At 42.3% G+C, this 25736-nt stretch overlaps 1 protein-coding gene across 5 annotated transcripts in view; it reads right to left on the bottom strand.

The window, feature by feature from the left end:
- SIK3 (SIK family kinase 3) overlaps positions 1-25736 on the bottom strand; it is a 242451-nt gene that overhangs the window by 31530 nt on the left and 185185 nt on the right. For all 5 annotated transcript variants that reach the window (XM_055307174.1, XM_055307171.1, XM_055307172.1 and 2 more), the window contains exons 5-6: positions 18666-18790; positions 18013-18136 (exon numbers count right to left, since the gene is read on the bottom strand). In XM_055307174.1, the coding sequence (XP_055163149.1) occupies positions 18013-18136; positions 18666-18790 (249 nt within the window). The remainder of the gene's footprint in view (positions 1-18012; positions 18137-18665; positions 18791-25736) is intronic.

Raw genomic sequence — 25736 nt, forward strand, 5'->3', positions numbered from 1 at the left:
ACAGGTGTAAACTGGGGGTACTGAGGATGATGAAGGAGTAGTACTTGTGTCAGAGGCGGCAGCGATGATAAGAGCAAGCAGTACTTACACTCTTTGGAGCATTTAACAATTACTCTTCTCTCTCTTACACCTCACATCAACCCTAGAGGGAAGGTAGCATCATCACTGCCATTTAGAGATGGTAAAAAAGAGGCACAGAGAAGCCAAAAAAATGTGTCCAAGATCACATGGAAGTCAGATTTCAAACCACACAGTCTGATGCTTTAGCTGCTGCCCTTAACCACGCGCTATGCTGCCTCTGGACTGTGCAGAGCCGTGGGCAGGATTCAAACTCCTAGCCACTAATCTGACATCTAAGCCAGTATCATCTCTTGCTTAGACTACTGCAAAAGTTTCCTAGCCAGTTTTTCTGCTTCCACTCTTGCTCCTTTACAATCTGTTCTCCATGGAGAAGCAAAGGGTATGCTTCTAAAACATAAATCTAGGTTTGTACCACCTTGCCTACAACTCTCCAATCTCTTCCCACATCCCAGAGAATGAAGTCCAAAGTCCCCGGCCCACAGGCCCATGTCTCTTCCTCTGGCCTCACCTCCTGCCACACTCCCTCTGGCTCACAGAGCTCCAGCGACACCGACATTCTCTCTGGACTGCACACGCTTAGCACACTCCCACTGGTGGCCTTTCCACTTGCTGCTCCTCAGACCCTCACGTGGCAGCTCTTTGTCACTCAGGAGAGGACTTAAATGCCACTTCCTCAGAAAGCTCTTCCCACCTCGTCAATCTAAAGTGGGCTCCCGATCACCCTCTCTTCTACCACATGAATTTCCTCCACACAAATGACTTCTTTTGAAGCCACCTGATTTACTTCTTTATTGTCTAGCTTCCCCACCACAATGTAAGGCCTGTGTCTCTCTCACCGATGTTTCTGGTACCAAACCTCCAATACCAGAGATGATCACACCTCACCATCATACCTTGTAGGAGCCCAATCGATAGCTGCTGAGTATATGAATAAATATTTATTGAAACTCTAATAAAAGGAGATTGTGAAACTGCCTTTTAAAACTCTAAAATTCTGGGATCCCTGGGTGGCGCAGCGGTTTGGCGCCTGCCTTTGGCCCAGGGCGTGATCCTGGAGACCCGGGATCGAATCCCACGTCAGGCTCCCGGTGCATGGAGCCTGCTTCTCCCTCTGCCTGTGTCTTTGCCCCTTTCTCTCTCTCTGTATGACTATTGTAAATAAATAAAAAAAAATTAAAAAAAAAAACTCTAAAATTCTGAGGTGGGGGTGAGCAGGTGGAGGAATTGGGGAAGGGAACTAAAAAGCACACATTTCCAGTTACAAAATAAATAAGGAGGAAGCAATGTACAGCATTGGGAATGCAGTTAAGAATAGTATGATGTCACATGGCCACAGGTGGATAGTAGCTAGATTTTTGCGACGATCATGCTGCAAAATATATGTATATACACACACACATATGTATACACACACACACACACACACACATATATATATGCTGAATCATGTGGTACGCCTGCAACTACCACAGTGTTGTATGTCAGTTAGGTTTCAATTTAAAAAACAGATACTTAAAAAAAGACTATAGAATTCTCTGTAAGATACAGGTTTTAAAACTATTTCCATTTCAGGACATTGGTCTTGAAAATAAAACTGGCCAGTGATGATAGCAGTAACCAATCAGTGCTAATTTTAAAAGACTTTTTATGTCTAAGGCACTGTGCTTAACAACTTTATTTTATTTACTCTTCCCAACAACCCTAAATTAGCTTCTATTATTAGGTCCCTGAATAAAAGAAGGAAGTGAATGTGTTCAACATTGCAAAGTAATGTCAGGGCTGGTGCTGGAGAGGAAGGCTCCTGACTACCCTTGATACATCCTCATGTGGACATAAATCCTGTTTGATCTATTTTTCCAGAGTGAATTCAGCTCTGCAACCCTACAGTTTCTGTAACATGTGGCAAATACCATTCTAAATCACTGTATGAAAAGGGATACAAAGAGTAATTAAGACAATGTACTCAATTTTAAATTTATTCTTACTTTAAAAAAAAAGATTTTATTCATTTATTCACGAGAGACAGAGAGAGAGAGGCAGAGACACAGGCAGAGGGAGAAGCAGGCTCCACTCTGGGAGCCCGACGCAGGACTCAATCCTGGGACTCCAGGATCGCGCCCTGGGCCAAAGGCAGGTGCTAAACCGCTGAGCCACCCAGGGATCTCTGAAAATGTTCCTAATTTAAGAAGTTACTACAACTGGGGTGCCTGGGTGGCTCAGTTGATAAAGCATCCGACTCTTGGTCTCAGCTCAAGTATTTATCTCAGGGTCATGAGGTCAAACCCTATGTTGGGTTCCACGTGGGCGCATGGAGCCTACTTTAAAAAGTTGTTTAGTTGTAGTACTAAAGACCCCCAGGTACAGAGGAGGTCTGGGCCTGGTTGGAAGGTGGTGAGAATTTGGTTCGAGCCTCTAGATGGCGCCCTTCTGTTTTCTTTCAATTCCCACACGGCATGTTAGTGTATAAAAAGGTAACCACGTCAGTCCTCAGATGACCAAGGCAGAATGACGTTCAGTTACAGGCTTGCTTTAAAACAGGATTTTCAAGGCAATTTCCTTAAAAACAAAAGAAATGAACACCAATATAATAAGCCTTGCTAAGAAGATGTAGCTAGTTCGATTTTAGGATCTGAAATCTTTATTCAGTGATCTTTAATCATGATTTGGTTTCAGATGCCTTGAAAACTCTCCAGAAAAACACAAACAAGAATTTATACATAAAGGGGTGCCTGAGTGGCTCAGTTTGTGAAGCATCTGCCTTCAGCTCAGATCATGATCTTGGGGTCCTGGAATGGAGCCCAGCATCGGGCTCCTGCTCAGTGGGGAGTCAGTGTCCTCCTCTCCTGACACTTCTCCCTGCTCGTGTGTGCTGTCTCACTCTATCTCAAATAAGTAAATAAAATCTTTGAAAAAAAAGCATTTATACACAAAAATTTGCACGTAATTTCTGTTCAAGGGGCCCCCCAAACCATGCCATTGATTCCCCTGATGTCTACAGGTCCCAGGTTAAGGCCTCCTGGTGGCAGTGACAATACCTAGGAGACAAGTTTCTATCCTGTATGGCTTCCATAATATCCTGCATGCAAAGGAAAGAAATCTCACGCTTTCCATGTGTTGCACAGATGGTAAAATATGACAAAATGCAGAAAGCCAGATATTATCATCAACTCATACTTCCTAAGTGTCCTACATAGCTCATGAAATTAAATTCAAGCTAGATTTGAACACACCATTTTACATAAAATATGGACACAGGGTGAAAACAAAGGTAATCGATGCTCCCAACCCAATACCACAAAGCAACCACGGGACAGTCACTTCAAATGAATGGGAGGAAGCTAGGGCCTCAGATGAAAGGCTACATGCATCAACTTTTCCAGCTGCCAAGGACTCTATTTTCACTTCAGCAATAGCCGATTCCTTGTTCCCTCCCTCTGCTAGGGCATGAAACCGAAGCGCTTTGGGCCGTGCAGGAATAGTGTGCTCTGCCTGCATGTGCCAGAGGAGCCAGCAGCGCCTTCAGACGCCGCTTTCATCTGCTCCGCACACGACGCCAGGCAGTCTCTGCAGTGCAGATCGCCACGGCCCTGAAACTTGATCTGCCACCAGAATGCTAACTAGAGGATGCACAGCTCGGGTGGGCCCTGCCCTGTGGCGCTGACAGGCCTTTGGAAGGCTCTGGAGAGACAGAACTGCCATAAGGCCAGGCCCTAAAATGGGAATTGCATTGAGACCACCCGTGTAATTCCATCTAAGAGGGCCAGGTCTTCAACACCTTTTTTCTTGTTGAAACTTGATGATAAACAGTTTTTCTTTTAAGAGTTAGAAAGCATTTGGCCTAGGTCGAGGGCAGAGATGGGGAGAAGTAAAGGGAGAGGAAGGGGAATTAAAACCCAACTTCAGAGTCACCAAAGACAAGTTGACAGGAGTTTGGTCTCCAGTTTCCAGGCCACAAGGAGAAATGAGCAACTTCAGAATTTCCAGACTTAAAGTTTGAGACCATGGCCCTGAAGATAGGTTAAAGGCCAGGAGGCAGATTTATCTTGGAGAAGAGAAGGTATAGGTCAGCAGCTAGGGGCATACTGGGTGTTCTTCAACTATGGGGAGGGTTCTTATAAAGAAAACAAAGGGAATTTATACTATGCTGTTCCAGGGGCCTGAATTTGAGATCATTAGAACATAATAAATTCAACTTAGGACAAATCTTTCTAATTGTTAGAGTTGATCCATATTCCTGGGTCAGAGTGTTAGGGATCTGAGGAGGGGCCCCTTGGGGAAGCGAGAGGGACTGTCCAGTGGGCAGGGCCATACCTGTGGCACGGCTAATTTTATGCATTTTATAGATCAGTGTTCTGAATTAAGAGTTCACTTGCAAAGTTAAGTCCAGAAACAACATCCTGGATAGGATGAACTCCTTGGTCCCCTCCAGCTCTGAAAACCACATAACTGTGAAAAGGGAATGATCTGTCTTAGGAAATGGTGTACTTATTATCACTAGATAATCACTTATTATCATTAGCGTTCAATCAGAAGCTGACGTTTGAGATGTCATCAGAAGGGCTCCCAAGCATCATGTGAGGAAGACAGAGAGTCCCGTAAGGACAGAGACTGTGTCTGCCTAAGCTGTGTACCCTGGTGCCCACCACAACACCTGATAGGCTAACACGCTCTCCAGAGGCCAGTGAGAGAAGTACTGGATGGCATGCTGCTACAATTCCTTCAAACGTTCCTCAGCGGTTCCTAAGAATCCACAACAGAGTAAGCCTTTTCCTTGCTTCCAACCAGGAAAACCACACAACTATCCTTTTACAGAAAACTGGGATGTGGCAGTGTGTGGGGGCAAAAGCCCAGATCAGACAGTTTCCAGGGCTTGCCCTCATAGCTTTAGAGTTCTCTGCCTCACATAGTGGTACTTACTCACTGATCTTTTCTGAGGCAAAATACAGAATAATCTGTAAATCAGATTACCACTTGGGGCGACATAGATATCTGCATGTGAGCAAAGCCTTAGCGTCAAGATTCTGTTGCAAAAAAACCAAAACAACTCTTAGCAGATAAGTCTTCTCCATAAACCCTGTGGATTTGATTGAAAGTATTAGTAATATATCTTACCATGTTAACAGAGAGTGAGACAGAAAAGAGCAAAAACACAACATAGGGAAAGAGCTAATGAAAGATTAATAGAGTAATTCCTTCAAAAATATTCCTTAATAATAATTACTAACATTTATTGAACATTTATATGCTAGGCAGAGTACTAACCCCTTCAAGCTAATTAAGCATTAATTCACACACCAACCCCTATTACCATCACACCCACTTATTTTATAGAAAAAAAAATTAAAACTCAGAGAAGTTAAGAAACTTGACCTGAGAAAGAGATTAGGGCCAGGATACAAATTCTGGTCAGTCTTACTCCAAAGCCAGAGTCTGTAACCCATATAGCACCTAAAATAAATTAATTCTGGATGTTTTATGTAGTAGCTAGCATATCTTTTAAAAAGCAAATCAAAGGGTGTCTGGATGGCTCAGTTGGTTAAGTATCTGCCTCTGGCTCAGGTCATGATCTCAGGGTCTTGGACCTGAGATCCAAGCTTCTGGATTTGGCTTTCTGCTCAGTGGGGAGTCTGCTTCTCCCTCTCCCTCCATGTGTGCTCTCTCTCTCTCTTTCCCTCCCCTCAAATAAATAAATAAAATCTTAAAAAAAAGGAAAGCAAATGGATTTTCCTTTTCTGATGATCAAATGCCATATAATCTCCCAGGTTCCATCGCCCTAGAGCCACCTACAAGCCATGTTCAGAAAAAAGTGGGCTACAAACTAGCTAAAGACAATGTTAAGGGGGATAGTAGGTTGCACTGCGAGGAACTGAGAAGGCACAGACATCAGGGTGAGTATTAAATGCACCAGCGAAGAGCGAACCTAGGGGACACAGCAGGCTGTTGGTGCTGATGGTGGCAGACGGAAGGCCAGAAAAAACAGGGTTCCTCAATCAAGGCGCCACAGAAGAGAAGAGGTGGGCAGAAATCTGGGGAACTGAGTCATCAGCATCTTCAGGCTGATCCTATGATGGAGCGAATGGCAATTGTCCCTTAAGTCCTTCATGTGATGCCAAAGGATGAGGACATGGCAAAGCAATCATTTTCGGCTCTGTGGGCAGAGGAGTGGTCTGAAAGGAATTGAGTCATAGATTCTTTCTGACCACATAAAACTGCTCTGAGCTGAGGAAACAGAAGACATTTGTGTGCCAGGAGGCATGGGGAGAATGCAAGGAAGGGGCAATTGCTCAGGAAATTCTTGTTCCTTCCAGGTGCTTGGAAGAAGGGTATGGTCTGGTGTCTCATGTGAGTAACATTCCAGTTGATACTAGGTGTGTTCAAAGGTAATTCCAAAGAGTTATTTTCAATAAGGTTAACAAACTTCTTAAAATACTTAATTCCCAAGCAATTCAAATTTCAAAGAGGGGTCTATTTCTTCTCCAATCTCAAAATCCAGAAAGGAAGCAAAAATAAGTTGGCTATTAAAATCTCTAATAGAGATTCCTGGAAAACAAATAACCTTAATAATATTCTGTTACCCATTCACCTTGCCTAGCTCAGGGAGCAGTCTGGGGAAGAACAGATACCATGAGAGCAGGCAACAGATGAATGGTCCTCAATGACAATCTCTGGATGGAGCAGTATGGCACCAATAAGAGTCTGTGCCCTTATGTATATGTTCTGGACTTCATGAATGTCTATGTCTCATAGCTCCTCTTTAATCCCACCTGCATTTTCCCAAAAGGAAAATCATGCACCAAACATGCTGTTCTTCTTAATGAAAAGAAAATATAATCTGCCACCATGTCCTTGTCTAGTCATAATCATGGCTAAAACAGTGTGACTATTTTGTAGCATCATGATCCTATAGAAATAATTAAAAAGTCAATCAAAAACACATCAGAGGGGTTTTTGCCAAGATATCTTCCTTTGGTAAGAAGCTGGCCAGAGTTAGGGATCCTCACTCAGCCTGTAGACTAAGCTCCAGAAATGATGTTTTTTAAATACACCCAAGGAAACCCTGTCATTGTCAGCTGTCACCTAAGGTCAAGGCTACTTTACATAGTAACTATTTTAAAATCTAAACAAAGTAGACAAATGGTCTTGAAACAAGACATTTCTATGTATAAATAACATACACTGAATGTGCTAGACTTTTTTTTTTTAAATTTACTTATGATAGTCACAGAGAGAGAGAGAGAGAGAGAGAGAGAGAGAGAGAGAGAGGGGGGCAGAGACATAGGCAGAGGGAGAAGCAGGCTCCATGCACCGGGAGCCTGACGTGGGATTCAATCCCGGGTCTCCAGGATGGCGCCCTGGGCCAAAGGCAGGCGCTAAACCGCTGCGCCACCCAGGGATCCCTGAATGTGCTAGACTTACAGATGCATTCAGAGACTGTAAATGTTAAATACAATCACACAAAATACGGGGCTTTTTGTCGTTGCAATGAAACTTTGTTATATTAGATAGTGCTGGAACAATGTTGCTGTCGGATTGGAAGACATGTACTTTATAAATTCAATTATGATACGTTACTGTCATGACAGAAATATATACACATTTCCAACTTGCAAGGTAGCTAATTAAGGGGGATTATTGAAAGTACTAGTCAATACCACAGTTTTACACAACCAAAGAAAACACATAATCTTGGAATTAACTATACTGGAACTTAATATTCAGGAGTGTTGGCTCATAAGATTTGACTCATTAAAAAACAAGCATTGAGATCAGCTCCTCCTGTGTTAGAATGGCACTGAGAAGGGTAAAAAATCTTGTTTTGAAATCATTTGCTTTCAGTTCTTTAGGGGAAAGAAAACTGGGAGTCCCAGTACTGAAGCATTCAGTAAAATTCCTAGAAGGATGGTCCAACAGTAAGAGAACAGACAAGGAAATGGAGAGTTCTTGATTTAAATACAAATCCCAACAGCACTGGTTTCTGCAAATTATTATCAGAATGTTCTGGCATAAAAATAAAGTGTCTTATAACTAAACCTTGTGAGACGCTTCCTGGGGGAACACAGAGGCCAAGGGAACGTGGCTTGGCATGACTGAACCAATAAAGATGGGGCTGGTGAGAAAAGCTTCTCATGGTGAATGAATAAACTTAGGCTGAGAGATTTTTCTCTTTGGTTTTTAATAGTTTATCAGCCTTAGATAGACTGAGAAGAAAACAAGTATCTGGTCACCTCCCTCCATTTATTAGAAAAATAACACCTATTTCTTGAATGTTTCTTGTTTTCTATTTTTTCTAGGTGGCTGTGATACTTTGGAAGTAAGATTCAGAGATCACGAGTGCTGGCTTAAAGACCTCCAGCCCCAATGCAGAAGAGACCTCAGCAGGCTACTATGTTCTACTAGAAACTGTCCAACTTGAAGTTCACATTTTTTAAAAAGAATGGTGTTGTCTGTACTGTTCTAACACTATTTGAGTATGTTTTCAAGTCCTACTATCAATCCTTAGAGTAGAATACAATTCTGGCTTAGTTTTGCTCCACAGTCCAATAGATAGTTGATATTCTGTTTTCAGTACATAATTGATGTTGATGGACAAAGATAGCTATTTCAGGATTTTCTTGATACTTGAAATAACTTGGCAGGTATTTCTTGAGAATTAAAATACAATCAAAGACAGGTGGTTTCTGAAGCCAGACTGCTAGTGTCCTAATCTCAGCTCTGCCCCTTCCTAGCTATGGGATTTGGGGTCCATCACGTCTTGATTTTCCTGTCTATCAAATGACAGAGTAGCCTACTTCATAGGATAGTTCCAAATATAAAACAAGTTAATGCAACAGTGCCTGGCCCATTGAAAGTGTTCAATAAATGTTAAGTATTACCCAAATCTCTGGAGTCCTTCCACTTAGAATTTTCTCCCTTTCTCTATTTTTCCTCCGTTGGGCTGCCATAAGCTCAGAGACAGTCTGCTTACAAGGGGCAGTAATAAATAAGGCAGTGAGCTACTGTAATCTCCTGTCCCATCCCCTTTATACAAAGTGCTTTTAGCCAAGCAAGATGTTGTGTGGTTCTTGATGAGTAAGCCAATCAGGGCAGAGATGCTTGCATCAGAGTACAAGCTTTTTGGCAGAAGCTGCATAGTACAGTCTCCATCAGAAGCATTATGGAAGCCTGGGTCTTGTGTTCCCAGTGATAAAATGCTTATGCAGTATTACAATTAATTAATGCACACTGAAGTCTAATCAATAAGGACTCAAAAATATTGTCCACAAGAGATCTCTCTGCACTCATTGTCATGGCAGTTTTTCCACTGTAAATTAATTTTTTTTTCAGTTAAATGAATGACTGATCTTACAATATTCGCTATCAGGTAGTATAACTGGTGAATAAGACAAACTAGGCTTTAAGAAATAGACATCTGGAGGTTTTAAAAAACATACTGATGGGATGCGTGGGTGGCTTAGCAGCTTAGCATCTACCTTCAGCTTAGGGCCTGATCCCGGAGTTCCAGGACCAAGTCCCACATCGGGCTCCCTGTGAGGAGCCTGCTTCTCTCTCTGTCTATATCTCTGCCACTCTGTGTCTCTCATGAATAAAGTTTGCATTAAAAAAAAAACATACTGGTAGTTAATGAGTTTGGTGCTCAAAAAATTTAAGTTGTTGGCTTCCTTCAGTGGGAGGGGGAGTCAGAGAAAGCACCCATCAACACCTGTGGTCAGGTGAGGTCTCATCTTCTAAACAGCTCAAAACCCACCAAGTTTCAATTTTTAATTCTTCTCTAGTTTAGGCTCAAAGTTTTTACCTAACCACTCCAGGATGCTCTCAGAATTTTAATCCAAAAACACTGGTCTAGACCAAACTTATTTCACTTGAGATGTAGAAAGTCAAATCCATAACAGATCAAAACCTTTTTAAAACTAGAAGCCATATATATAACAAAAGCACCTAAAACCAGTGAATAATTTGGATCATGAGTGAATTGCCTATCTGTTTAATAATAAAACCCAAGAGTTTGGTGTAAGAAAGATTCTAGGGAGGGAGTGATAATTCAGTTTTTCACCAAGAAATAATTACTGCATGTTTATACCAATACCAGGTGCTGTCAGGTTTTATGGGAGATGATGCACAGAATACAGTTCTGATATAAAGGAGCTTATATTCTAGGGGAGAGGGGAAGACATACACGCTAATTATAAAACTAGGTAGTACAAAATCGTTCAGCCTCGAAAAAATCATCTTTTAAATATACCACTATCTTCCAACTTGGAATCAGGTCGTTTAATGGATCTCGGGATGTTGGTGGAAGGAAGCCTATATCAAACACACAAGGCGAGGCACAGAAATATCCACTAGCTGTGAGGACGCTTCATTCCACACATTACTGACAACAGAGAGTTTAGAATTCTTGAACTAACTGTGTCCATCTGTACAGCATGGACCCACACAGCTGCAGATATTCTGGAATTCAACTCCGTTAGAAGCAGCTAGAGATGGTGTGGCCTTATGCATTTGGCCTCCCAAGTGCTAATTTAGAGAACAGCAGCTCTGCTGGAGCATCTAAATCCTCTAGGCAGAAAAATGGATCAACTAGGCTCAAGTCTATGACACCAGCCTGAGAAAAGAAAAGATCTGGCTCTTCAGGACTTTCTTCAATCCCGTATCTGCTGCAGCACAGGAAGAGCCAAGCTGACAGCTGGAAAGTAGCTAGCTCCAGCCTCAGAGTTCACTCTAGCTCTGCTGAGGGGCCACCGTGCCCAGAAACTAGAGGTGTAAGCAGAGAAGGAACTTGGGGACAGCCTGGAGGCTTCCTTCATGTGAACTTGAAACTTTATGGTACTATGAGGTCTGAGCTAGGAAAAGACTAGGCAGCTATATGAGTGCCTTTGCTCCTATGCCTTGTCCTTATGACGGCACTGTCTGCTGGGCCTTGGGGTTTAGGGCTATGGTGTTAGGCACGGCCAAACAGGTGTGTCCTCGATGGCAGGAAAGCTCAGATGGCTAACACAGAACTGTCTACTCATTTCCTAGACTGGTGGTTTCTCATTCTCTGTACTTCATTTTATAAAAATGTTTATTCCAACTTACAAAATTACTTGTCTAAGATGAAAAAGTGAGCACAATTAGGGTAATAAGATTGACATTCTCTGAGTCTTTAAACTTTCGTGTTAAATTTTATTATAAATATTAGTTCTTTCTAAGTAGTTAAAATGCTATGTGGTTTATTTCTAGGCACTAATAGATAAATGTCGTTGATAGCATGATAGGCTTTTTTACCAGCATCCACTATCTGAAGCCAGCTCTGGTAAGGCTGGAGTACCCATCTTTTGCCATGATGCAAGGGGACAGGGGTGGAGGGCAGGGGGAATCCAAGCTGCTCACAGGAAATACTGTGGACACTGGAAAAGCAGAGGAAGTGGTTTGTTTATCTGGCCCTTTCTTTGCAACAGTGTGGTGTCGTCAAACAAACACTGAATAAATGACTATGTTAGTCATTTATTAACTGTGTGGCTTTAGGCAAGTCAAATAATTTCTTTAAACTTCAATGGCAAAATGCTAAAATAGTATGTATCAATACCAATCCCAGAGAGTACAGTTATCCAGCTCAAATTAGATCAAGTATAGGAAATACTTTGTGAATTTGAAAGTCCTAAAGACATGTAAATCACTATTACTGTTATTATTTGAAAACGAATGTACATTCTGGGGGAGTTTTAAAAATTAGCATTTTAATGAAACTACACAGGCATTTGTTCATTCATTTAACAAATACTGAGTGCCACTAGAACGCAGGCACTTTCCTAAGCCCTGGGAATAAAGTGAGCAGTGAACAAAAACAAAAGTTTACTACAGTCAAGAGGCAGTGGGCACAGGGAATAGGGACACAATAAATAAATGAAGTCAGGCAGTGGTACATGCCATGTAAAAAATGAAGTGGAGTTCGAAAGAGAATAATGAGGGGTAGTCAGGAATGGCCTCTCTGAGGGGACTTTTAAACAGAAACTTCAAGTAAAATGAGGAAGTAAGCCATATGGATATTTGAAGGAACAGGAATGTGTGCGCTTGGTGAGTCTGAAAAACTGAGGATGCCTCTGTGACTGGTGCTCAGAACCTGTGGTGAACAGTAGCAGGAAATGAGATGAAAGAGGCAGGCCAATCACAGCTATACCTTGTTGCCCATCATGATAATGGCTTTTTGAACTTCATTCTAAGTGTAAATGCAAACCATTGAAAGATTTTAAATAGCATTCTATTTACTATCTACTTACTATTTACTAAGTCCTGCTACATGCCAGATACTATGCTAGGCTCTAGACAACTGTGAAGAAACACACTTCATCTATATTTCTCTAAGCTCAGTCTGGTGTGGAAGATGTACAATAAAAGAAGTAATTACAATAAAAAGTTTGGTAAGTCTCATTATTTAAAAAAAATAGCCCAGAGATCTGAAGACTGGTAGAAATTATCTTGATTCTTTTTCTAGCATGTGAGTTTCTTATTCAAGAATACAGGAGTGGGTGCAGTCGGGTTGGAGGAGGAAGAAGTATTCTGGGCAAAGGGAACCGCTCCACAGAACATCACTTGTTCCGGGAAGTGGGAGGAAGTCAGACTGACCAGGTAGAGAAGGGGAGCTGGGGCTACAGAGATGGGTAGGCACCAGGTCATAAGGTATTCCTAGACCACTGTTTTTCAAACAGCAGTCATGACATCAATACAGTAAGTTATAATCAGTAGGGGTTTTTAAAAATATTTTATTTATTTATTCATGAGAGACACAGAGAGAGAGGCAGAGACACAGGCAGAGGGAGAAGCAGGCTCCATGCAGGGAGCCCAATGTGGGACTCGATCCCGGGACTCCAGGACCACGCCCTGGGCCGAAGGCAGGGGCCAAACCATTGAGCCACCCAGGGATCTCCTAATCAGTAGTTTTTAACGTAACAGAACAAAATATATTGGAGTGTACTGCATATAATGAAGGCAAGTTTTGTTTTTAAAAAGCAACTTCTGTTCAGGAGTATGGATATGTGCAGGTTTCAGGTCACAGCATGAAACATTTTTTACTGCAGTCATGGTCAAAATGTTTAAAAGTCAGAGGCCCTGCCACATTAAGAAATGAACTTTAGCCTAGAGGCAAACCATTTCAGAAGCAAACCACTGAAAAGTTTAAGCTGAAAAATGGCATGATCAGATCTGTGCGTGTGTGTGTTGTTTATTTTAGGAAGATTCTTCATACGGCATGTGGAGAATGGATCAGGGAAGGACAAGACGAGAGCCAGAAACCCACTAGTTGGCTGTTTTTTCTCCTAGGCAAGAGCCATTATAGAAGTAGCTACATGAAAGGAGGGCTGAATGGACATGATCTGGTAACTGATCAGCTGTGACAACAGTGAGACAGAGAGAGCAATCAGGCTAGTTTCTGCCTTGCTCACATGGTAACGCCTGCCATTCACTAAGATAGGCAACCAAGGATAGGGAGGGGAGAGTTAAAGTCAGTTTTGAAATGTTTCTATTGATGTGAATTCAAGACATAAAAGTGAAGTTGATCAGTAGCAATGGGTTGGCTAGGTCATCCTTCATCTCAGAGAAGAGGTCTGGGCCAGAGAGTTAACTGAGCATTAATAGGGGACTGAACATCACAGTCCTCAATGAAGCCATGGCTGTAAGATGGCTCAGAAAGATGGTATAAAAAGAAAAAACTTCAAGGGTGAACAGAGAAAAAGCAATCTGGCAGAGATGACTGAGAAGGTGCATCCAGAGACACAGGAGGAAAACTGGAGAATGTAGTGTCTGAGAAACAGTGAGAAAAAAGTGTTTCAGAAAGTGGGGAGTGACTCCAAGATAAGAAAACACACAACCTGATTTAAAAATGGGCCAAACACTTGAACAGACAAGTCACCAAAAGACAGATGGTAAATACACATATGAAAAGATGCTCATCATTATGCATCATTAGAGAACTGCAAATTAAAGTAATAAGAAACCACTATGCATCTATTAGCACAGCAAAACCCCAAAGCAAAATATAAAATACTGGCCAGGATGCAGAGCCCAGGAACTCTTGGGAACTCTCACTCACTGTTGGCGGGAATGTAAAATGCTGTGGCCACCTTGACAGACAGCTTGGCAGTTCTTACAAAATTAAACATATTCTTCCATTTTATCCAGCAACCATACTTCCTGGTATTTAGCCAAAGAAGGTGAAGACGTATGTCCACACCAAAAACCTGTACATGGAGTTTACAGCAGCTTTATTCATCACTGTCCAAATGTGGAAGCAACCACGATGTCCAGCGGGTAAATGGATAAATGGGATAAAACATTAAAAAGAAATGAGTAATCAAGCCCTGAAAAGCCAGAGAGGAACCTTATGTGGATATTACTAAATGAAATAAGACTACATACTGTAGGATTCCAACTACTATATATGACATTCTAGAAAAGGTAAAACTAGGGGGACCATAAAATGATCAGTGGTTACCAGAGGTTGGGGGAGTGGGTCAACAGGTGCAGAGGATTTTTAGGGCAGTGAAACTATTCTGTATGATAGTATAATGGTGGATACATGTCATCATATATTTGTGTAAACCCACAGAATGCACACCAAGGGTGAGGGCTAATGTAAACTATAGCCTTTGGATGATAACCTGATGTAGTGTTGATGTAGGATGACTGAATATAACAAATATTCTACTTTGGTGTGGGATACCGATCATGAGTAAGGCTACGAGTGTGAGGTAACATCGGTATATGGGAACTGGCTGCACTTTCTGTTCATTTTTGTTGTGAACCTAAAGCTGCCCTAAAAAAAAAGTTTTTAAAAAAAAAGAAAAAGAAAGAGAGAAAAGTAAGGAGTGGGTTGGTGCTAAGTGCTGCTGGACAGTCATGAAGATAAGCACCAAGGACACCCAGTGGATGATAACAGGATCACTGGTGACTGGCCAGAGCAATCCGCTGGCCCCAGGCTCTGCTTCCTTTTATAGTAAAATTGGGGATAGCTGTGCCTATTTCTTTTTGCTATTTTGCCTCCATTCCTTTTCTGTTGTAGCCACATGAATTAGGTTTGTCCTCCGGCCCCTCCACCAAAACCATCCTCCAATGTCATTGCTGTTTGTCACATTCCTACTTCCCATGTTCAGCTCCCACTCATCTCTCACCTGGCAATTCCTCAGTCTCTCTTCCTTAAACACCTTTTCCCTTATTTTCTAGAACGGCAGACCCTCTGGCACACCTTGCTAGCAATTCCCGTGCCGATCCTTCTTCATCTTCCTGATCTCTGACCGTTAGTGTGGCCTGGAGATTAACCCCTGGTCCTCTTCTTTATAAACACTGCCTACAAAGTGATCTCATCTCAAAACTGTAAATATTATCTATACTCTTACGATTTGTGAATATACATCCTTGGCCCAAAACTCTCAACTAAGCTACAGCCCTAGATTCGACTGCCTACACCAGATCTCAGCTGAGAGCTATAATGAATTTCTTTTTTTTTTTTAATTTTTATTTATTTATGATAGTCGCAGAGAGAGAAAGATCGAGAGAGACAGAGAGAGAGAGAGAGAGAGAGAGGCGCAGAGACACAGGCAGAGGGAGAAGCAGGCTCCATGCATGCACCGGGAGCTCGACGTGGGATTCGATCCTGGGTCTCCAGGATCGCGCCCTGGGCCAAAGGCTGGTGCCAAACCGCTGTGCCACCCAGGGATCCCTCAGCTGAGAGCTATATAATGCACATCTCAAACTAAATTATCTAAAACATCTCTCCAAAATGTAAGCATTCTTCTCTAGCTGTTCCCATCTCAGTTAGCAATAAATTCATCCTTGCAGTTGGTCAAGCCAAAACTCCTGGAGTTTACCTTTAGTGACCCTTTCTCTCACATCAAATCCAGCATAAGTGCTGTTGGAACCAGACTGCCTAGGTTCAAATTCTAGTTTAGCCACTTTGTAGCTGTTTTATCTTGGGAAAATTGCTAATCGTGTCCTGGCTTCAGTTTTATCACTTGTAACATGGAGGTGATAGACTTATAAATCTCATAGGGTTGTCATAATAACAAAATGAGTCAATGTTTATAAAATGCTTTGAACGGTGCCTGCCACAAAGTATGGAGTATCTCTTGAATCTGACCACTTCTTACCGTCTCTACCTCCGCACCATGTCTGGGAACAAGCCACGAGTATCTCTCATTTGGATTATTGCAAAAGTCTCCTTTCCTCTAGCCCCTAGCCCTTTAAACCAGCAGAGCAGCCAAAGCGATTTATTTATTTATTTATGATAGACATGGGGGAGGAGGGTGGGCAGAGACACAGGAGGAGGGAGAAGCAGGCTCTATGCCGGGAGCCTGACGTGGGACTCGATCCCGGGACTCCAGGATTCCGCCCTGGGCCAAAGGCAGGTGCCAAACCGCTGAGCCACCCAGGGATCCCCCGCCAAAGTGATTTAAAAAAACAAAATAAAACACAACAACCAAAATTCAAAGTCAAATGTTTTTGACTTTTTGTGTGTGTTTGAAAATTTTGATAATAAAAGTTAGGAAAAAAACAAAAGATTATGATATCATTCTTCTGTCAATGCCCTCTGATCCTTGGCATTTGGCTCATGGTAAAAACTCAGGTCTTTGCATTGAATGGGCCCTAAAAGCAAGCTCTCTCTCACCTCTCTGACCTTATCTCTCTTGACCCATCACCTCTTTCATGCCCAGAGGCCCCTGGCCTGCTCCTTAAACACTCCAGCACACTCCCTCCCAGGGATCTTTGCACTGGCTGCTCCTCCCAAGCTGGAGAGCTCATCCTTAGGCTATGTGGCTCCTTCTCTCACCTTCTCTATGTCTATGCTCACATGTCGCTTTCGCAGTGAAGGGGTTCCCTGGCTGTACCTTTGCAAATACTCTCCCACCCACCAGCCCTGACCATCTTCTCTATTTTACTTTTCATTCTTTTTTTAAAAAAATTTTTAATTTTTTTTTTTTACTTTTAATTTTCACTCATCATTATCAGACACTCTATTAAGCCATTAATTCTAAGGAGACTTGAAGCAAATCTAGAAAAAGGGTCTTCTATTCACTCTAAAATGCAATGTGCTTATGCTGTGTTGCCAACATGGACCATACACTCAGTGTGCCATTCCTTAAATTGAAAATGTGGTTAAGCGAAATGAATGAGGGTGCTCACTGCACGGTCTCTAAGCTGCTCCTTTCTCACGTGCATAGAAAAGGTGATGAAACACTAGAGGTTCTGTGTATTTGGTGTCTGTCTAGAGTGTTACCTCTTTCCAAGAGCCACTTACTACCTCACCACTCACTCATTTAAAAAATATTTTTTTCTTTGAGTCTGGGGGATAAATGTCATGGAAGTAGGAAATGTAGCAGCAAGAGTGAGGTGCAAAGCCTGCCTCCATCCTGGGCATTTACTGCCCATCTCTGCAGGGCCCCGGTACGTGGAGATATTATTGTGAGAAAGGGTGGGAAAGGGGGCCAAAGACAGGGTGGAACAGGAATATTTATTGCCTTGCAACTCTATGATGGGCTGTTGACTCTCTCCATGGAATATTTAATGGAGTCTTCAGAGTAATAGCCTCACAAAACTACAGGCCATTCACAGATAAGGTAACTAAAGCTCAGACAGACTTGGCAACTGGCCACACAACACAAGTAGCTACATGCAGAGCTCGGCGCCAAACTCAGGCCACCTCAGGCTGGGCCCCCTGACGCAACAGCCTGTACACTATGTTCCGAGAGCCTGTACACTATGAGGCTGTACACTATGAGGTTGTTCCTAGAGCAACAGCCTGTACACTATGTATCCTTGCTTCTGGAGGCACCAATACAGCAAACTGGGGTAAGAAAGGTTGTTACGTGGGCTGTTTGTGCTCCATGATATGATCCCCACAGTAAGTCAGCATGACTAACTCCTATAAACCCAGTCACTGCGAGGTGCTGGTCACTCCCTTACCTGTGGACATAAAAAATGGGATGCGGAACTTCCCACTCAACACCCGGGCCCGCAGGTTCTGCAGTGTGCTCCCATCAAACGGCAGGGCACCACACACAAGCACGTAGAGGACGACTCCAAGGCTCTGTGTCCCAAACAGAGAGCACATACGATTAATCGCATCAGAGGAAACGAGAGGCCATTACAGTGTGTGTATGAGTCACGCACAAGATAATGGAACATGCTTTTTCTTCTTTCTTGGTCAGAAATAATATGGGGCATTGTCAAGGCCAATCAGCTTTAGGATAGCTGACATTCTTCTTTGCTTCCCAACATTAATTTTGGGCCACATATCTAGAATTTCTCTCAGTACTCATCCTCTAGGGAGAAGGCAAGTGGCAACAACAGAAAGAATCTCTGTTCTTGGCCAGGGCACCCATCCAAGCTTGCTCTTGGGCTTGTTTTGCAGATGCAAAAGGGGGAAGTCTGAAATCTGTGGCTCAGTCCAAAAGACAAGAGCTGGAGGAAAGACTTTGCACATGGAATCGGGAATTCAAATAACAGGGAGTCAAGGTCTCAACGTGCATGCAGCATCTGGTGTCACCCAGGGTGAAGGCAGCTGTTACCAGCGCAGGATAAACACCCAGTGGGGGCTAAGAGAAGACAGTACATACCCAGATATCCACCTTGGGCCCATCATATTCCTTTCCTTCGAAAAGTTCGGGTGCAGCATAGGGAGGGCTACCACACCAGGTCTTCAGTGGCTGCCCGGGAGTGAACAGGTTACTGAAGCCAAAATCTAGAAAGACAACACACACAACTCATGTTACTAGCTTCTAGTCACCGAATAAAGGCTCTGGATCGTTACATTTGAGTATCAAATGTGAAAAAAGAACATTTGGAAACTCTACAAGCAGCCACTTGAACTGAACATAATAGTGAGAGGGAGACAAAGGTGACCTGGAACAGAAGATCCCTGGTTAACTAAAAGTACGAGTAATGGGGTTTATGTCAGCAGAACCAATACCACTCCCTTTGGGAACCTCTGCCGGGTGAGCCAAGTGAGCCTGTTCCTTTCAGAACAGAAGTGACTTTGGGTAGTGATGTTAAGATCACGTCAGAGTCAGTAACTACATGTAAGCCCACTCATCTGGACCCAGAATTTTCCTATCATTTTTGTTTCCTATGACAAACCCATTTATGACCATGGGAGACACAGCAACTTGAAAATTTAGATAAAGTCGTGTTATTATCATGAAGGTGGCTTTTTCGAAGGAAAGGATAGGCAACTTAATTACACACTGAAACAAGAGCATCTACATTTAACTCCAAGTCCCTTTGTGCTTCAACTACCCCCCTACTTTTCTTCCCTTCTTGCTGTTTTAAGAGAGAACTGATGGGGAACAGGAGAGGTAAGGTGTGGAGAGGAATGCTCAGAAAATGAGCAAGGATGGCAGGCCGAAGGGACAGAGAGTTGTAGACTTCTGAATACTTTCATGTATGTAAGTATTTACACTAACAACTCACAACTCGTCCGGAGGCCAGCTCCCTCCTGCCCCAGGCCTACCACATTCCCGGCAGTCATGGTGCCTGAAAATGCAGAGCGACTCCCTACTCTCCCCTTCCTAGTTTTACGCCCCTTGATTATAATATAAGGGAAAGGAGGGGAACTGAGTGGGAAAAATTAGAGAGGGAGACAAACCACGAAAGACTCCTACCATGAGAACAAAGGGCTGCAAAAGGGGAGGTGGGGGGGGTAACTGGGTGACCGGCACTGAGGAAGGCACTTGACGGGATGAGCACTGGGTGTTACACTATATGTTGGCAAATCAAACTTCAGTAAAAACAAATTAAAAAAAAAGACAACTCTGTCTCTATCTGCTATTTGCTTTGCTCCCTTCTTTCTTCTACATCACGTGTTTTCTTGCAAGTTCTGTGCCGATCTTGCCCCTCTCTCTCCTTGTTCTAAGGCTGACTCTTCTGTTCCCATAGCTTCCATTATCATTTGTTTGGTCATAATTCTCCAAATTGCTATCTCTGGTCCTGGCTCCACTCCTGATAATGAACTTCTAATATTTACCTGGGAAGAAAGAGCTCAAACTCGCCATCTGGGAGCACTGGCGTTTCCCTGCTCCCTCTTATTTCCCATTCCAAAACTGGTAATAAAACTTTTTCTGCCTCTACCCTGTTCAGTGTGTCCCAAATCCATTTCCTTCCTTTTATTTCCACTCCTTACACCTCAGCTCATACTCATGTTCTCTGCGACCAAGGCTCATGCATAGCTCACTACCTCCAATTCATTTCTCTCTAGGCCACCCATTCACAGCGGGGACAGTCACACAAATCATGCTGCGTTAACTCCTCGCTCAAAAATACGGGTGGCTCCCACCTGCTCAGAGAACAGTGTAACCCTCTGAGCCATGTCCTTCAGCTCCTCTGGGCCCAGCCCACCCATCTGTCCAACTTCTCCCGCCCTTCAGCATTGCTAGCCTGCTCCATCCTCTGCTCACATGTCTGCCTTTGGCTGCTTCCTCTCTGTGCCATGCCTTTTCCTTTCTTTCCCACATTTGAAAGATTGCTCATTTCCAAGGTCCAGTCAAGTATTACTTCCTGTATGAAGCCTTAACTGATTTCCACCACAAAAGGCTATGTCAATGGCTTCCTCCTCTGTGCTTCTGTAGCCCTTTCATTGTACCTCTATATCCCAAATACTCTGTCGTATCTTACACTTAGTTGTGTTGTGTGCTTAGACCCACTAGTAAGTAAACGGGAGGAGTACAGCAGTACTCATTGTTTTCACACAGTGCTCTCATATAGAGCCGGGACTCAAGAAAGGGTCACTGACTGAAATGGCAAGAAAATCCCTTGGCTGATCCTGTGACCTTCTGGCTCCTGGAGCCCTCTCATCCTTATAACGGCAGCTGGCCAGCCACTAGAGCCTCTACCTCTTAGCCCTCCTGCCTACAGTTCTAAAATTAATGTCATGATCACAAGGGGCTTAGAGGTCAGGGCCATCATTAGAAACATTTACAGCTATTTCTATAAGAAATTGAATATCCTTTCATCAACAGGAAATAAATGCCTCTTCTGTCAAGTCTTCCCTGATCTCCTGGTAGCCTCTACCTTCTCTGTACCCCCCATTACCTTGTATTTCTCCCTTATTTTGCTTATTTCCACATACACATATCCTATTCTTCTAGCCCCTGAAATACACACTCTTTCTAGTTCCTTAAGAATGCCTTATTCATCTCCAACTCTCTCAGATTACCCAGTATAACAGAGTTTAAACACAACAGGTACTTAGTAAATGTTCACTATGAATGCAACTGCAATTAAAGCTCCACCAATTTTTTAAAGCCAATAACTTTAATTTACTAAAGTCTGTGTGCACTGAACCCTGTTAAGATTTTGCTTGCAAGAGTGAGGATTGTTAAAAAGGTTGTTAAAAATCCTAACAAATGAGATTCAGCAAAGCAGATGTCTTTGGGAATTTTCTAGAAAGAGGATCCTTAATTATTTTATTATAATTGGCTTGTAGACTTCACAGATCCTTTTCCATGGCTGGCCTTCCTCTGCACCACATTGAAGAGACGTGCAGATACTTTCTGTGATAACGGATGCACCTTGACGTTGGTGTGACCGGTAAGCAAATCCAGAAGAGAGAAACGTGGAGTATTTTGTATTTTGAATGGAGAACACAATAGGGCAACCAATTAATTAAAAGCATAAGGTTTTAAATTTTCCTAAAAAGCAGCTTAAAATATACAGGACATTTCTCATTTTGAACCATGGATGATCTATAATCAGTAACCTTTTTACCCATTTACTCTGCTGCGGAGGGGAAGGCACAAACTTAATGGCATGAGTGTGTTTATTCTATCTGCCAAACAGGAAGTCTTTACAAAGGAAACAATCTCAAAGGGAACCATCGTTAGTGGTGGCTATAAGCTTAGAGGTGTTGGTATGAGAAATGAGCATGCAACAATGAATGATATGATCGGGCCTGACAACTACAGGGATCCGCATCTGGGGATGCACCTGCTTCAACAGTGTATTACAACCAGAGCGGTGGCTTCAACAGCTGGACTGATGACCAACAGCAAGATTTTAGTAATATTCAACAACAAACCCCCCTCCCCGCCCCCGCCCTGCTTGCTCTTATTTCCTATTACAACCAAAAATTCTCTAGTCTTCCAAACCAGTCACGGGGTCTCCTGTAACCACTTCACATGTTGTTGCCACCCGTAACTGCACATTTAAGCAAAATCTGCCTCTCCTTGCCTGCTGTGACTTTATTTTTTCCCATTAAAGCCAGCTTCCTCCAATGAATGATCCTGGGGTATCTCAATTCATTCTTTAATGTATCAAACCTAACAGAGTGTGACCCACCCTCCTTGTCCAATGCACACATCACTATAAATTCACAGCTTCACCGACAGCAGACGGCTGTCCTATCTTCCCTACTGGAACCTCCTCACAAGTATTTCACATCCGTCTTCAATACTGCTGTGCGGCTTGTAAGTTACAACTCTGGCTGGTTCATTGTCCATCCACCTATAACATAACTTTCTGAAGATTTAAGTTACTGATGTGGGAGAAACCTCAAGTCATTCACATACTAAATCTGGAACTCATTTTGAGAATCTAGTTCCTTTTAATCTACACTCCAGAGACTGGCTAACGGAAATGGGAAGAATACCTCCTGTTTATCCTCTTAGCTGCTTACCTAGGAGGGGCATTTTACTACACATTTTAAGAAGACTGGAGGGGAAAAAAATGAAAGCATTTAAAACTCAAACCAGTCTACTTTGGGTTCTGTTGGTAGTTTCGGGAAGTAACTCCCTACTGTTGGGTTGTTTTGGAGGCAGCATGGAGCAGGTGGAGACAGAGTCTCATCCTTGCTCCACATGTGGCCTGTTTCTACTCAGATTTTTGTTCACTATCCTTATTGAGATAAATGTCACATTCCATAAAATTCACCCACTTAAAAGTGTACTGTTCAGTGGCTTTTAACATATTCATAGTTGTACAACCATTATCTCAATCAAGTTTAGAACATTTTCATCACCCTAAAAAGAAACCCTATGCCCATCAGCAGTCAGCCCCCAATTCCCCCCCAACTCTCCCACTGCTGAGCTCAGCCCCAAGCCATCAGTAATTAACTTTCTGTCTCTGTGAACTTGCTTATTCTGGATATTTCCTACAATATGTAGACTTTGTGTCTGGCTTCTTTTCCTTAGCATAATGTTTTCAAAGCTCATCCATGTTGTAGCTAGCATATATCAATCCAGTACTTTGTTCTTCTCTTTACCACTAAATAATATTCCATGATACGGTTATACCACATTTTATTTATCCACTCACCAGCTGACAGACATTCAAGTTAGTTCTACTTTTTAGTATTATGAATAATGCTACTATGAGCATTCTTGTATGTTTTTTTGAGTGTATGTTTTCACTTCTTAGGGTGTATCTATCCCTATCTCTCTATCTATATATCTAGGAATGGAATCGCTAGGTCATATGGTATGGTAACTCCATGTTTAAATTTTTGAGGAATTGACCAAACTTTCATCCAAAGTGGCTGCCACACTTTGCATTCCTATCAATGTACCACTATTCCAACTTCTCCACATCTTTGCCAATACTTGTTACTGCCATTTTTCTTTTTAATTACAGTCATCCTACAGGGGTATGTGGTATCTCACTATGATTTTGGTTTGTATTTCCCTACTGGCTAATAATGTTGAGCATTGTTTCATGTGCTTATTGATCATTGGTATATCTTCTTTGGACAAATGTCTACCCAAGTCCTCTGCCCATTGTTAAGTTGGGTTGTTTTTTCACTATTGAGCTGTAAGAGTTCTTTATATTCCCTGGATGCAAGTTCATTCATATGATTTGCAAGTATTTTCTCCCATTCTATGGAATTCCCCCTCCCCCCATCTCTTTATTGCATCCTTTGATGGCACAAAAATTTTTAATGTGGATGAACTCCACTTTAGCTTTTTCTAAGGTCACTTATGATGTTGGTGTCATATCTAAGAAACCATGCCTAACCCATAGTTGTGAAGATTCATCCCTGTGTTTTCTTTTAGAAATAGTTATTTTTATTAATGCAATGAGCACCAGTGAATCTACCACCCAAATAAAAAAATATAATCCTGATAATTACTTACATCGAATCAAAAGCACCACCTGTCCCATTCCCTTGTCCTTTCCCAACCACTGATTTTCATCCTCTCTGCAAATCAGAATCACCAATACAGTTTTAGAAAACGTAGAGTGATCCACAAACCTCGCTTCAGCCTTACTGGATCTCCTGGAAATAATTTAGACATCTGAATGTAAACAAACAAAACATAATTCTTTCTGCAGAAGTTTGAAGACCACTCTTACTGGCAATGAGGAGTCAATGGAACTTTTAGAGAGAACAGGTGATACAGTAAAGTTAACCTGAAATCAAGACTAGATAAGATGTGAGGTGAAGAGGAAGGCCTGTGATAAAGAACAAGTATTTTCAAAAAATACTTTGAAAAAAGACTGGACAATACTAAGACAAGCTGAACACATGAGATAAAAAGGAGGGGAAAGTAGAGAGCATGACCATGCACGTCTGGCTACATGAAAGCCTAGAGAGTAGTAGTTGGTTTGGGAAGAAAAAAAATATTTTTGTTATATCTTGAGTTAAAGGAGGTGAGAAGAAATTCAAGTTGACATGTTCTGAGGAACTGAGTCATAGTATTGAATGGATAAGCATTTTTTTTTTTTTAAAGAATAAGTGTAGAAAAAAGGATGGCTGGGAATTAAGGCTTAGAATGCACCCCAAAGTACTTCCTGCTCTCTAGGTGCAGGAAGAGAAAGAAGATGCAGCTAAAAGCAAACAGAAAGATCATTACAACAAAGAAGCTGAAACAGGAGAAAAGCACGTCAAAGAAGGAAAGGTGGTCTATAGTGAAATATAATGTTGCCCAAGTAATTGTGACCTGCGTCTTGGGGAAAAGTAGGGTGAAATAATTACTCAAGATTAGAAATGGGATCATTTCCCCTCAGAATTTCTATATGTCAGTTTGTCTTAATGAAATGCTACGTTGTAGGACTGGGCTACAGACATAATCCAGATTCATTCTCAATTACCTAGACATCATACTGGGAGCACAATAAGGTATTTCTGACCATGTCTGAGGACAAGTAATAAACAACAGTTCTCAATTATCAGGAAATTCAGTCAGGGTACCTAGAAAGGAGCCACCTAGCCATGCAGCTGAGTGGCATAACCCTGGAAAGAGCCTGGTATCTGGGAAAACCTAGAACTGGACTGGCCTGGTTTCTCTCAGAGCACTTTTCCATTTATGCGGCACTCTCAATTATATAGGACAAAGGAAAGAGAAGTTTTGTAAAGGACCCTTTGTCAAGTGCTGTGTGACTGCCACGTATTTATTACTTCATTAAGATGAGCATTATTTTTGTTTTATGTCCAAGAGAGTGAGGTTTGTTAAGTAACATGCCCAAATTTGAAGTTTTTTTTTTTAATTTTTTATTGATTTATGATAGTCACAGAGAGAGAGAGAGGCAGAGACACAGGCAGAGGGAGAAGCAGGCTCCATGCACCGGGAGCCCGACGTGGGATTTGATCCCGGGTCTCCAGGATCGCGCCCTGGGCCAAAGGCAGGCGCCAAACTGCTGCGCCACCCAGGGATCCCCCTAAATTTGAAGTTAAAAAAAATTCCCAAGAATGAAACCAA

Source organism: Nyctereutes procyonoides, unplaced genomic scaffold, assembly GCF_905146905.1.
Source record: "Nyctereutes procyonoides isolate TBG_1078 unplaced genomic scaffold, NYPRO_anot_genome, whole genome shotgun sequence".
NCBI lineage: Eukaryota > Metazoa > Chordata > Mammalia > Carnivora > Canidae > Nyctereutes > Nyctereutes procyonoides.